Source organism: Xenopus laevis, chromosome 7L (assembly GCF_017654675.1).
Source record: "Xenopus laevis strain J_2021 chromosome 7L, Xenopus_laevis_v10.1, whole genome shotgun sequence".
NCBI classification, from domain to species: domain Eukaryota; kingdom Metazoa; phylum Chordata; class Amphibia; order Anura; family Pipidae; genus Xenopus; species Xenopus laevis.
The window spans coordinates 47,971,287-47,986,889 of record NC_054383.1 but is presented as its reverse complement, the minus strand read 5'-3'; the positions used below and the strand labels follow the sequence as shown (position 1 = coordinate 47,986,889).

General features: G+C 36.8%; 1 protein-coding gene across 2 annotated transcripts in view; it reads left to right on the top strand.

Moving 5' to 3' along the window:
* The window catches only part of mmrn2.L (multimerin 2 L homeolog), a 30,410-nt gene that overhangs the window by 12,754 nt on the left and 2,053 nt on the right, over positions 1 to 15,603 (top strand). Inside the window, exons 2-6 of one of the 2 annotated variants that reach the window (XM_018225519.2) lie at positions 3,891 to 4,013; positions 5,355 to 5,461; positions 6,091 to 6,165; positions 9,110 to 9,265; positions 10,956 to 12,833. In XM_018225519.2, the coding sequence (XP_018081008.1) occupies positions 3,891 to 4,013; positions 5,355 to 5,461; positions 6,091 to 6,165; positions 9,110 to 9,265; positions 10,956 to 12,833 (2,339 nt within the window). The remainder of the gene's footprint in view (positions 1 to 3,890; positions 4,014 to 5,354; positions 5,462 to 6,090; positions 6,166 to 9,109; positions 9,266 to 10,955; positions 12,834 to 15,603) is intronic. The other variant, XM_041568931.1, reaches the window with a different exon arrangement.

Genomic DNA, 15,603 nt, shown 5'->3' with positions numbered 1-15,603 from the left:
CCACATTGCACTTTATTAAAGAAAGGGCATTTTGATAGCATGTATTAATCAGCACTTTACAGTTCACAACACCACACACTGCATGCTTATTTCCCTTGTCTGTAATGATAATTTCTGTAGAACTCATTTTCCAGTTTTAAAGTCAAGTGACATTTATTTCTGCCCTTTCCTAAGAATAAAATTCAACCAAAACCTTTATTTAATTTATTTTTATATATATATATATATATATATATATATATATATATATATATATATATATATATACTTTCTCCAATGAGTATCCGCACTCCAAGGCTGCTGTTGATGGCGGGGTGCACGGTGATTATATGTATATATCACTTAGCAATGGACCAGCACTCCCTTTTCTTAAAACGTAATATTCTTTATTGTTGTCTTGGTATCAAACCGACGTTTCGGTCCACCTTAGGACATCATCCTTGAAAAAGGTCCTAAGGTGGAGCGAAACGTCGGTTTGATACCAAGACAACAATAAAGAATATTACGTTTTAAGAAAAGGGAGTGCTGGTCCATTGCTAAGTGATATATATATATATATATATATATATATATATATATATATATATATATAGGAACTGTTATGCAGAATGCTCGGGACCTGGCGTTTTCTAGATAAGGGATCTTTCTTTAATTTGGATCTCCATACCTTAAAGGGATTCTGTCGTGATTTTTATGATGGTAGTTTTTAATTCTAAATTACACTGTTTACACTGCAAATAATTCACTCTACAATATAAAATGTCATTCCTGAACCAGCAAGTGTATTTTTTTTCAAGTTGTAATATTGGTAGTGTAGTAGTAGTGTAGGCAGCCATCTCAGGTCATTTTGCCTGGTCATGTGCTTTCAGAAAGAGCCACCACTTTAGGTTGGAACTGCTTGACAAGGGGACTCCTCAATTTGACCCTTCACCTTGAGCTATCCCACTGCACCCGATTATTACATACCTTAATGAACCAGGAGTCAGAGATGGGTGTAAAATGGCCACAGCATTTATTCACATTTTATTAAATAAATAGGACTTTGTCAGCTTAACCCAAGGCAATATTTTAAAGTCAGAATTTAACAAGAGATCACTACTACGCTCTGCCGCCAACATGAGAGAAGTTCAGCAGTCCTGCTGCCGGACCTGCATCTGCAGCGTGTCGATGATAGGAAATCCAAGCAGGCTGCCCCCTAGCACACCCAGTAGTAGCGTCTGTATCAATCAATCCACTGTGCAGTCACAGGAGAGAACTTCCTTTCTCCCTCTTCTAAACTTACCTGTGCAGTACTCTGGCAAGGTCCTACCACTGCTGTGACAAAGGAAATCGAGAGGAAGGCAAAAAACCCAGCCCGAACCCAGAGCCAATTATGCTTCAAGAGGGAAAAAATTCCTTCCTGACCCCAATGGCGATCAGAAACATTCCCTGGATCAAGCGATTCACATTAATTTAACATAAATAAATACAATACAGACTCTCACAATTATAATGTGTAAAGATACAGAAACCACAATATAACATCGCTTTCATGAAAACATCCGTATTCAGCTATTTATAGAAAATGTGAGAACATAAAGTAGAAAACTCCTGACATTTCACAAAATTTGCAAAGCGGGGGAGGGTGGGTGGGATGTTTTTACCTGCTCAGAAGATAAGTAAGTAAACTGCTTCTTCCCCTGACATCACATCTTACTCCACCCCTGGGCCTGGCCATCTCCTGCTTTATCTCATTCATTCTCACCTAAACACAGCTACATATGATTCTGCACATCTCGGACCTAGACCAGTATAATTTGGCTTCTGGTCATTCGGATCCCTTGTCATGCAGCCCCTGCTCTTATAACTCCAGGGCTTTCCTTTCTGGCAGACTGTTGTTTCTCCTACTCAATGTAACTGAAAGTGTTGCAGTAGGACCTGGATTTTATTAGTGAGTGCTGTTCTTAGATCTGCCAGGCAGCTGTTATCTTGTATTAGGGAGCTGCTATCTGGTCACATTCCCATTGTTCTGGCTGCTGGGGGAGGGGAGGCGGGGGGTGATATCACTCCAGCTTGCATTACAGCTATAAAAAAATGACTGAAGTTTATCAGAGCACAAGTCACATGACTAGGGGCAGCTGGGAAACTGACAATATGTCTAGCCCCATGTCAGATTTTAAAATTATATATAACAAAATCTGTTTGCTTTTTTGAGAAATGAATTTCAGTGCAGAAAGCACTATTAACTAATGATTTTTTGAAAAAAACATTTTTTCATATTAGTTAGGATCAAGTACAAATGATCCATAAATACATATAACAAGTCCTTTTTTTGCTTAATGAGCCAACAGAAACATAATGCTGAGCAAATATGCCCCTTTTGTTTTCTTATAAAGTAGTACAACTACAATACAATACAAAACTGTTTTTAGCACCATATAGTTAGTACATTTTGCATTTAATAGAAAGTTTAATCTATTTCCATCCTAATGAATTTAGGATGTGTGTTTGCTAAATAAGAATTTCCTTTAGCAGCATAGTTTTTGTAAGGAACCAGTCGGTGGTGGGAATCCGCACACACCCCTAATAAGATGTAGATTTGGTGTCATTTTGTCCACAGAGATTGCCTATCTGCTGGAAACGCTGTGGTAAATTAATGTGATTGTAAACATACAATGACCTGTAAAAAGCCCCCATTTCCTAAGATTGTTCTCTCCTCAAACAAACACAATTCCTGGCTTTTCTGAGTGGGTGTTCAGTTAAATACAGTAGCTTGCTTAGGTCATGTGAAAGACCTTCCAGATGTGTGTAATCACTGCCCTTTTCAATACTCTTTCCATAATTACAATAGCAATATGGAATGCACTGACCTATTCTGGACTGTGTAGGGGTCATTGAACTTTAGGTAGGAAAACTTGTAGGAGTTGGTTTAAATGTATAGGTCGAAATGGGCAATCCAGGAAGATCCAAAGCAGTTCTATGTATTTAATGAATTAACATAACTTACAATTTCCTGTCAGTCAAGAAATCTTTTTTTGTGAACTTATCAAAGCTAATAGAAGTGTCAGTCGTTCCAGCAAAAATATTTAATTGTTAAAGTTAAAACTATGAATTCTTTCACACAAGCGTATGGGTAATAAATCAGGCCCTTCATGTTAGCTCAACATATTTTATTTATGTTTGTTACACCTCTGATATAAAAAAAAGAACAGGGGAAAACATGAAAAAAGTATGTGGCAGAACTGGGGAAGTGGCCTCTAAATTTCTCTGCCTATATCTACAAGCATCTTCAGACATCTTCAGCCTCTGTGTGCCATTGATATTTTGCTGGCTTGTATAAATGAAAGTCACAAAGTTTACATCAGGTCTAGTAACCCATAGCAAGAGGCAAACTTGACCTAGTGCAAACTTTGCATGAAATTACTGACAATAGTTACACAAGCACCAATGTTAAGTTGAAAGGACTGCAAGGTTAGCAGAACACAACTATTCGGGGACAAGATTCCATTAGTGCCCCCTAACGCTTCTGAGGGTAGGATTTATCGAGGAATGATATAGGTACAAGGGCATGAAGCAATTGCAATGTGACTGCCAAAAAATACTCCCATGACTCACTAGCTATGATTGCCTTTTAAAGGGGAAGGAAAGTCTGTTTGCACTTGGGGGTGCCAAATGTTAGGCACCCCCAAGTGATTGTATTGACTTACCTGAAACCTATCAGCAGAAAACTGCATCGGCCCACGGAGCGATCTTCTTCCTCTTTCTTCAAAATTTGGCACCCCCAAGTGCAAACAGACTTTCCTTCTCCTTTAAAGTTGTCAGTGATGCCATCATTTGTCATATCATATATTGTCATGCTTTTATTGATTAGTGTTATGAAATTATAACAGTGTGTATCATTTTATTTTAAGAAACCGATGTCCATATGTTCATTCAAGAATCGTGTCATTTGCACACCTTTGTAAAACAGAGAAGTATGTTATAAGGTCCCAAACCAACTGCCCACCTGATACACCAGACTGCCAAAGAATTATGTGAGTATGCAAACAATTATAGTAGCTACAACCATATATATATATATATATATATAGAGAGAGAGAGAGAGAGAGAGAGAGAGAGAGAGAGAGAGAGAGAGAGAGAGAGAGATAATCCTACTGCACATTTAACAGTTTTTAGTTCATAGTTAAAAACCCATTAGTGCAATGTGTGAGGGGGTTCATACATTTCCAGGCAAATTTAAGGGATATCCCCATATAAGGAACAATAACCCAATAATGTAGAATCTCAAAGGCCGATCTTTCATCTTTGGCATATCGGTTATATAAACCTATCAATTATGCTGGCTAATTTCTGTGAGCTAATAATATGACTTTGTCTTTTTCAAGTTGCATTTATTGTAGCTTCCCACGGGGAGTTAGGTAGCAGGTTGGCAGAAGTGCAGAATTCTACTAAACTATCTCAGAGCACTTTACCAGCAAACAGCTGCTGCAGTAGCTCTCAATGGTTAATATCTATGTTTTTCTCATAAATAATCTAGAAAATGTTAGAAAAGGTTCTATTATGTATATCAGTAATTGTCCCACATAATGGCAAGAACTGCTTGCAAGTGTGGACTGATATGATTTTAAAGTACTCTTATGTTTTAAAAGTAACAAGTTACATAAGGGAAAGGAGAATTATTTATGTAGTGCTTTTCTCCAGCAAGACTCAAAGCCCTTTACAGCAAATAACGCAACCATTATATGTATGCCAGGATGACACTAGAAAAATGGTGACTTGTCCAGGGTCAAAACAACTCCTCCTAAAACATTATAAAAACCACAATAATCAGGTATTATTGAATTAATCATACCCACCTATAGTTTCTGCTTTTTACATTTTCGAGGATCATAGCACTAGAGGTAGACCAACTCCCTCTTATTGAATCCAATACATGTTTACCAAAGTGTTACATCAAAAGCTGCCACAACAACCCGGTGCCTCTTACAGTGGATAGAATTTTTTTTTTTTTGATAGAATGCCTGCATGGGTTTCCTTCCACACTCCAAATAGATACAGAATGGTTAATTGACCCTATAGAGGTCTTATATTGTAAGTTCTAATTTGAAATTGGATAGACCCAAACTGATAGCGATTGGGATCATGCATCCATTTACAGTCAAAACAGAAACACAGTTGCTGCTTTGCATGGAATCCATACGAGCATGAACAATGATGTTAGAGGCAAGGCACAAGGAATATTGTATTTCATGGCATATCTTTTAAGTTTAGGAATGATATAACCAATAGGCTTCCACAAGTTTATTTTGTGAGTTATAAAATATCACTACTTTGTAATTACACTGAGAAAAAATAAAATTATATGAATTTTACAGGTACCGACTTGCTCAGAAACCAGTGTATGAAACTAAAAGGAAAGAAGTAACCAGTTTAGAATGGAAATGTTGCCCTGGGTATGTTGGTACCAACTGTGAGGTCATTGGTAAGAACCATTATTTTCTAATAGTTTTATTGGTTGACAGCAGTTTCATTTGCCACCTTCATGGGCAAAATTTGACTATTATGTCTGTCAAATTTGGTTAGACCTTGTTTGGCCCCTAAAGAATTGTGTGGTTCACTTAACCTTGAAAACTCAAATATGAACTCCTATCTCTGCTCTAAAAAAACAATAAAAAGCAAAACAATACCATTATAGACTGCAGAAAAATACTTCATGTTTTAGGCTTTTCTCTTAGCTGATGGGCTGAACAATAATTATATCATGGGGATAATTAAAATGGGGATCTACCATTTATGGGTGATGCTTCATTCAATGCTGATGGTGACCTGCCTAAAATGCCTGATAAGTTAAAGTAGCCATGTAATAAACAGAATTTCAAAATAGAAAGACAAAATGATAAAATAAGTCTGCTATACCTCAAAATAATTTTAACATAAGTTTTGGATTAAGGACTATTGCATAAGTACCAATGCATTTATGTATCTCTTCCTTATCTGAAACATACTCAACTAATAAAAGTACTATATTGGAATCATAAAATTCTCAACACGATTACATGTTTTTTGCATTAATATTCTATTGTTCCTCATGTTTATTTTTATCCATTGCAGATCCCAATTCAATTCAGATTCCTGAATCACAAGCAGCAAGGTCTGAGACTGAACGGGAACCTTTGCTAAACCCAGGTATGGTCAATTGATAAGATACATGTTCAATTGATAACAGCAACTATACAAAGAATAATATGGTAAATAATTTAATGTAGTTATGATTGTCCAATGACTGTCCAACATAAAAAGCAGTTTCAGTTAAAGGAAAACTATACCCCCAAAATGAATAAAGTGTAATCCACTATTTAACCTGTGCCATATAGCCTTTTTTTCAATTTCCACCATTGCTACACAGCAGCTTGTTTATATGAACTGTAGTAGAGTTTCTGAAGCAAAGAAGATCAGTTTTACCAATGCAGGGCAACAGTACATGATATTTTCATTACTTTCAAACACTTTCATGAAACTGTTCCTAACTAGCTGCTAGATGCATATGTGCTTCTAGCCTTAGTGATGGTCATAGCTGATGAAGAGTCTTGTTTGAGTCAAAAGGGATTTCAATAGGTCACATCTGTTTGCCAGTTTCTGCTTGAATTATTTTACAGTCTCTCAGTAGATATAAACATTCATCTTTGTTTATATGAGCGATAGTGTTAGTGTTAACCACAGAAGATACACTGTCATTAAAAACCAACAAAAGATTGAGTCAATCTGTTTTGGACAGTTGACTTGTATTTGACTTGCAATTTGTAGACCACACAAATTGTTAGGAAAAGTTTGGAGAAGAATTTGCATATTGGAAAAGGTGAATTTGGTAACACCATGACCATACTACCAAACTACCACCTTCTGTATAAAAAATGATAGTTGTAGAGCGCTGCAGTAATTTTGAAAGTTTCTTTTAAATATACAGTAATATATTGTGAAGTATGTGACTTTCACCTGCCAGAAAGAAAGAAATAATTATCATTTTTAAAGTTAAAGGAGAACGAAAGCTAAAAAAGAACTAAAGCTGTTTGATAAGGCTGTTAGAAGAAGCACTTACAGGGCTGAGTTAATCCGCTGTCCCTGGTGTCTAGCAGCAGGAAACGCGCTCTGTTGAGAATGAGAGTGAAGGAGTCCAGTGACGTCACTGTTTTCGCAGCAAGCTTTCTACAGGCTGCCCGAGGCAGCCTTCAGGCGCATTAGGAAAAAATAGATACCACTGCGCATGCTTTTTTCACTTCTACGATGAAGCGCGTGCAAATTAAGCTAATCCACCCCCTGTAACCACGCTCCTGTAGTTTGCACGACGCAGATCTCCATGGAGACACTCAACTCATTTATGCAGGCAGGAGCTTATAGGCAGCGCCAAACGCTAGAAGTGCGCAGCAAAGGGCACAAAGTGTTTTTAATGTTTCTATGATGCGTGCCTGGGTCAAGGGGAGTGATTTTTCGCGCATGTGCAATAGTGAAAGCAGAAGCCTATATTCCTTTCCTAAGATGGCGGCCGCATTCTTCCAAATGACCTAGGAACATTACAGACAGTTCTCTAATTTAATATGCACATTGGTGAGCTAAACTTATAGCGATTTAAGGCATTGGCATGTGAACTTTCCAAAGAGTTAGTGTATAACTTTTGCCTTTCATTCTCCTTTAAAGAAAGAAATAAAATACAAAATATTTTATCAGTTTCCCTCTTGCTCACCATATCTTTCCTGCTAAAAATGTTTTTCTTCTTCTTTTTCCTACAGTTTGCAAAGTCTAGTTTTGGTTAAACATACCATAATATTGTGACTTTTTCATAGATACACAAATTGAATCTGCATAAAGCTATTATTTGTATTCCTTATGTTTTACATGGTCTCCATGCACTTTTATACAGAATTGTGCTAAAGAGGTTTACCTTTTCTAAGATAATATGTAGTACATGTATAGGACCTATTGTCCAGAATGCTTGGGGTTTTCGGGATAAGGGGTCTTTCTATTATTTGGATCTCCATACCTTGAATTTACAAAAAAATGAATGAATGAAAAAAAATCATTTACACAGTAATTAAACCCAATAGAATTGATTTGCTGCCAATAAGGATTAATTAAATCTTAGCTGAGATCAAGTACAATGCACTGTCTTATTATTTCATTAAAAAAGGAAATCATTTTTAAAAAAATGAATTGTTTGATTAAAATTGAGTCTAATGGAGAGATCCTTTCTGTAATTCTTAACGTTCTGGATAACAGGGCTCCAGATAATGGATCCTATACCTGTATCTTTCTGCACAGGTTGCACTGGTTGCTGCAAAGATGCCTGCAAAATTCAAGCTGATCATATCCACAGTTCATGCCATATTAGGTGATACATATAACCCCTTTCTAAGATAACCACAGAGAGGTTAATGGAGATATTCTTCATACCAACTACTGATAAACATAATAGGGGTCATTTACAAATGCAACTGCAGATTAGATGCAGGAGCTCTAAAATGGACCCAATTCAGAGTGCATATTAGCACAATTCATTAAGCTAGTTGTGTCCAACCAAGCTCCTGTATTTCCACATGGTTGCCAATGCTTCCATTCTGCCTCTTCTGATGAATGGTGTACAATTGCACCTATTGACACTGCAGTACCATAGAGTTACCACCAGCCTGGACCTGGACACCACTGGGAGCATGGCCAAAATAATTGCAATATGCATAAAAAAACATGCAGATTTGCATCCAAAATTTCACTTTACACACTGCACATTCCTTCTCTTGATATTTAACAGAGGTTGTTATTTTTGTTTGGCCACATTCCTTCATGATGCCTTCTGTATATTCTTTTAAAGCAGGCAATTCAGAAGCTGCCTCAGGTAAGGCAAATCTGTCAATTCTGCCACCATGGACAGTGGAGCTGCTTCTTTTATGTGGCTTTTAACTGTCGGAAAGCAAATATTTGTATTTTTATTGCACACATTATGTAATATTACTCCCAGGTTGCACTGGAGCCTGCATTAGTAAGATGGTCCAATGTTCCACAAAATTACCAAACATGATTCTTTCTCCAGATGATTCTTTATTAATTTCAACCACAGCTTACACTTATGTACTATTTACAGAGGTATCTCAGATTATGCAGTCAATAGAAAAACAAGAAACACTTCTTGAGGATATCCAAAATGACATTCATCAGGCAACAGGCAACCTTCTGGATTTACAGAATGCACTAGAAAAAAACATCAGTCTTTCATCAAACATGAATCAAACTAAGTCAGGTAAATTATGGTAAAAAACAAAGTGAGAGATGTTTTGGTGGTTTAAATTGTTTTATTTATGGTTTTAATAAGACAAAAATGCACTTCAAACGAATTAAAAAAAAAAAAGAACAAAAACCATAGCCAAAGAAGACAAGAGTAGAAGGACACTAAGGGCCAGATTTATTAAGGATCAAGTTGAGTTCTTTTTTTTGTTGTAAAATGTCATGTAGGAGTCATGGCAATGGTCCCTTGAACCACTGGAAGATGTTAATAGCCTTCATGATGTTCGAGTTTTTTTCGGTGGGTTTTACTCAAAACTCAATCAATTTGATTTGTTAACCCAAACTCACTGATTCAAGTTTAGAATTTTTTTCTAGAATTAGAAACTATTGAGTGAGTTAATTTTAGTTAATTCGAGGTATAAATAACAGGCTACAGTCTACAGTCAATTAGATCGCTTGAGATTCTGTTAAATCTTTTGCCATTTGTCTGGGTACCCTCTGGCTGGTATATATTCATGTTTAAATTGACAAGAAAAAATGTGATAAGAAGGTCCCAAAGATAAGTAAGAGTTGCTATATTGGAAGAGGCTAGGCTATTCTTAGCCATAAGCCTGAGCTCTATGAAAGACTGAGCTGTTGATACGTCTGTGCTAATATTATATTGAACCTATAGTGTATCTGTAACTGTGTTGTGCAGCTAAGAGGCTATACTACCTTCCTAAATGGGGCATCTATACACATTATTAGTGTTAGTGAGTTATCATTTATATTTTTTTTACTGTGAACAGTATTAGCCTTCCTTTGGTTCAAATTATAAACTCTGCAACTTTACCTATACATCCTGTTTTTCTCATCCATCCCTGAAATATGCTACCACACCTAGGCTAGTGTTATATCTCAACGGATATTAAAAAACAAGGTAGGAGTATAATTTAAGAGAATTAAGAGGTAAGAGAATATATTTTACACTTGTGTGAAGAATCTATTGTGCCCAGTGATCTAATTGTATATGTCCCGGAAATGCCCCTTGTGAATCCAATCTCCAGTATGCGGCATCCTTTTCTTGAGAAAATGACAAACATAATTTAACATTATCCACATAAAACACTTTCAAGTGTAAAGTCTCTCTTTCTATCAGGATAAGGTGCTCTAAGCTCTATTTAAAATGCAAGTTGCTACTGCAAGAAAAATTAAAGGGGTTGTTCACCATTCAGCTAACTTTTACTACCATATGGAGAGTGATATTCCAAATTAATTTGTCATTGTTTTGTGTTTTGAGTTATTTAGCAGACTCCAGTTTGCAATTTCAGCAATCTGGTTGCTAGGGTCCACATTACCCTAGCAACCATTCACTGATTTGTATAAAAGACTGGAATATGAATAGGAGAGGGCCATATAAAAAGATGAGTAATAAAAAGTAACAATAACAATACACGTGTTGCGTTACAGAGCACATGTTTTGATGGGGTCAGCGACCTCATTTGAAAGCTGGAGACAGGCAGATGAAGAAGGCAAACAATCAAGAATTATTTAAAAAATAAAAAATGAAGGCCAATAGAAAAGTTGCTTAGAATTGGCCATTCTATAACATACTAATAGTTAACGTAAATGTGAACCACCCCTTTAAGCTGTTGAAGAAACCGATGTTTACATTTTATAACAGTTACATTTTTATTTACTGCATAAATATTTTTGATTTACTGCAGATACTGAGGATCGTCTGCTTAGAGACGTATTTCTACCGTATGTGGAAAACTTCCTGCGGGAGCAGTTTAATCCAATGTGGGATAGTTTTAACAAAAGCTTACAAAATCTTTCAGACATGGTAAATAACCTCTCAGAAAATGTTGAATCAAACCGGAAGAGAATGGATATGTTTCTGGAGAATACATTACCAAAAAAAGATCTTCATGAGCTAGGCACAAAGTTTGAGTCAAAAATCCAGGAAAATATTGTTAAACTTGATCACATGAAGCATGAATTGTACAACCAATTGCATTTTCAGCAGACTGGAATTCACTATAATTTTACTGTGATAAAGGCAGACACAGACATGAAACTTAAGCGAAGTCAAAAATTGCAACAGTCTCAGTTTGCACACTTGAACATAAGCATGGATGAACTCAGGAGGGGACAAGACCAAATTCAAGATCAACTTCAGTCTCTAGCTCAAAATATTTCCGAGTTGTCGGTGTCTTGTCGTACTGGAGGAGAAGAAACAACACAGATTACCTCTGAACAAATTAATCAGACTCTCACAGAATACAAAGGGCAAATTAGGGACTTATACACTGAATCAGATGCAGCATTTGAGAACCTTTCTACTTTGGAGAAATGGTTTAAAGAACTACGAACCGAATTTAAAAAGAATGCTCACGAAGTTCAAATTTCCTTGATGGAGAAAAGTCTTATTATGGAAGAGAATAAGGACATTCTTTTGAAGCAGATAATAGAACTAAATTCTACAATAGGAAGTTTACAGGGGGGAAATGATGATTTGTGGAAAGATTGTGACTGCCAAAAAATAACAATGGATATTCTCACTCTTGAAGAAGGTCAAAATAATCTTTCCAGCTTACTTAAGAATGTTTCATATGGAATAGAAGATGTCAAAGAAAAAGAAGGGTCTTCAAAGACTTCATTGCAGAATTCTGTTGAGGACCTCTCTTTAGCTCTTCATCTTAACCGTCAGTCTCTATCTGCCCAACAGGAACAAGGGAGAACCCTAGCACGCATTACTTCTCAACTGGAATCCCGATCTAAGAACTTTTCAGAAGATGTTGAATTTCTCAAGAAAGATAATGACGTGATAAACAACCATATCAAACTTCTTGACAGTACATTTAGTTCACTTTTGGAGGATGCCACTAGACACGATAGAGCTCTACAAGCTTTACTTGGTGAGGATGTTTTAGAGGTCATGTCTGAAGATGATCCTGTAGTGTTACAAATGTCACTATTAGAGATATATGACGTGGTCAATGAAACACGTCACAGACTTGAAAACCAACAGCTGATTACAGATTTACTCAATAGCAGATTACAGGTTCTTGAGATACAGCCTCAGAAAAGAGACTCGCCTGACATTTCTACAATCTTTAATGTTGAGCAGCAAACAGAAGGCATTCCAAATTATGGTCATTTCAGTGATTTCAAACAACCAAACAGCGATGATCATTTAGATGAATCAATGTACAGTGATATTGCGATCTTGAAAAATGACATAAGAAATCTAAACGTAAAGTTAACAGCCATAGAATCTCAAGTCACTGAAGGAAATTATTGCATTAATGATACTATAGTTAATGTTTTAAAACCATATAATATCTCCTTGGGATCCATGAGGTCAGATGTTTTCACACTGAGAGAGCTTTTTACAGATCATGTACAAACCTTCCAGAAGATATTTAGCAATTATGAAACATTGATTGCAACCAATACAACTTTAAATGTTGCAAAGATTCAAGCTTTTGTTGATAAGAAAATGAAAAAGAAACAGAATGAAGGAGTGATCCAAAAGACCAAAAAGGAATTAGAGCATCACTGGCAGTCCGATGGAGCAAGAAGACTTGCAGTGAAACATGGTAAGGATAATGATTTATTTTCTGTACGAGTATTTTCTGTATCGCATTGATTTTTTTTACATCAAAAATTTTTGTTTTTACATTGAGGGAATTATAACAATTCCAAATACTGCTGTTACATTCCTACCTTATATTACAGATTGTAATGTATAATGCTGTATTTATCTAAAGGTGGTAATATGAAATAAATGTATAGGGTGAAAAATGTTGAAAAATGTAAGAAGAATATAAATGAGCTGGATAGACACAGACGGGGATGGAATATTTAAATTATGAGCAATGACTGTTGAGGTTTGTTTTTTCTGCATAAAAAGTTTTTTACAAGTACATTAGAGAACATTATAGACAGATAGTGGGGGATCTCTTTTTACATATAAAAGATCAAAGAACCAGAGGCCACCCAGTTAGACTTTCGGCCTTTTTCAACACAATGTATATATGTAACTATGTATTTATAGTAAATTAAATTACTGCCCTGGTTTGCTACCAACACACAGATCTATTCTTAAAGGAAAAGTCAACCAAAAAAACATTTTTTTATTAATAAAAGAAAACATACAGTAATACTAAGCAACTTTGCAATATACATTCATTACAAATTTTCTATGGTTTATTTTTAGTTACTTATATCTGTATTGCAAGTAGTGATGGGCGAATAAATTTGGCAGGCGCAAATTGGCGACAAATTTCCATGTTTCGCCACCGGCAAATAAATTCACGAAATGACATCAAAATTTTTGCTGTGTCAAAAAAATTTGGGTGAGAGGCAGAATAGTCGCTTACATAAAAATTGTCTTGAGTCAAAATTATTGAGACACCAATTGACTTTAATGAAATTGATACAAAATGGTTGCGCATATATAAATTGTAGCAGGCATCACAATTTATCCTCGTCAAAATGCGTTTTGCAAATTTGTCGCCGTTTAGCAAATTTTGTGGGAAATTTGCAAATTTTTCCCAGAATGAGGAAACGTGACAAATTTGCCCATCACTAATTGCAAGCAATAGCACTGTTTGTCTGTCCCTTTCTATTGTCTGTCCTGATGGCTCAGACTGTTGATACAATGTAAAACAAGCCAGCAGATTAACAGACCTGTTTTTGCTGGGGAACTAAAGGCCCCGATACACGGGCCGATAAAAGCTGACGACAGATCGAGTCGGCAGCTTATTGGCCCGTGTGTGGGGCCATCCAACGGGCGTCCACGATCGGTATCTGGTAGGGATGGGCGAATTTGGCCTTGTTTCGCCAAAAAAAAATTGCCAATACACTTGTATGGCAGCGTGCGTCAAAAAAAAAAAAGACGCGCGTCAAAACTATTTCGCTTTGCGACAAAATCTTTTTGACACCCATAGACTTTAATGGGTGTCTGCGACATTTTGGCGAAACTAAACGGGTCGAATTTGCCCATCCCTAGTATCTGGCCAAAAGTTGGGCAGATGCCGATCAGGCAGGTTAGAAAATTCCGTCGGATTGTGGTCGCATCTTTTTGTTGATGCAGTCCCACGATCCGACTGCCCATTTTGCCTCTATCCTGATCCGACCGTTGGGTCCTCGGGCCCACGATCCGATCAGCCCGATATCACCCACTTCAATGTGGGCAGAGAGATCCGCTCGCTTGGCGACATCGCCAAACAAGCGGATCTCCCTGTGTATGGCCACCTTAAGACTTTTGCAACACTGGTTAAAATTTAACAACCAGGAGTTAGGCAAATGCTTCTTTCAATTACAATTTTTTATACAAGTAACTTTAAAAGCACTGAAAATGTTCTAATATATATTGAAATTTGCTTAGAATTAAGTTTTCTTTTATTAAGCAAATTTTTATTTTGGGGTTGATTTGCCCTTTAATATTAAACTCGTGCAATTTTACTGATCAGTCTGAGTAATTAGGGTAATGGCAGATGGGGAGATTAGTCGCCCAGCGACAAATCTTCTCATCTTCGGGCGACTAATCTCCCAAAAATGCCTTCCCGCCTCCAGCGGGATGGCATACGAGTTGCTTTGGATTTCCGAAGTAGCCCGAAGATTCCTTGTGAGGCAACTTTGGGTGACTTCTGAAATATATGCCATCCCGCTGTCGATTCTAATCTCCCCATCTGCCACCACCCTTAAGAGACCTTTTCAGTATGTTGTTACTGGATACTGGCTAATAAACAAAGCATAAGCATAAAACATAAATGCTTTATGTGTTTCCATTACAAATCACAGGACTAACTTCAAAATCATAACACTGTCTGTATATGGTGCCATGCCATGTATGTGTCATACAGCCTGTATAATTTCTTAATTTCCTCTTTGAAATTACCACAGTATGGAAAAGCAGGCTTATTTCTCAGCACTGGGCAAAAGTGAACCTTTGCAGTAACCCATAGCAATTAATAATTAGCTTCTTTCCGCCACTATAAGGTATGACAATAAAAGTAAAGTTATGATTGGATGACACGGATTACTGCCCAGGTGAAAATTTGGCCCAATTGTGTATTTTTATAGTCTCTGTGCATTTACAGTTTGCTCCAACTACTACAGACCTGCTTTCCAAATAAGTGGTATCATCTATAGCATGACCAAATTTGCAAACATTATTCAATGCTAGAAGAATTAGGGCTCTTACTGACGAGCGGTTGAAGCTGTGCTCCCCTGCGTTCCGTTTTTCTGCGTAAAGCTGCAGGGGAGCGCAGGAATAGATGCATTTAGCTTTTTTCAATGAGGCTGTACTCACACAGGCGCATGTAGGTGCTGAATGCAGGAAAAATGCAGCATGTTGCGTCT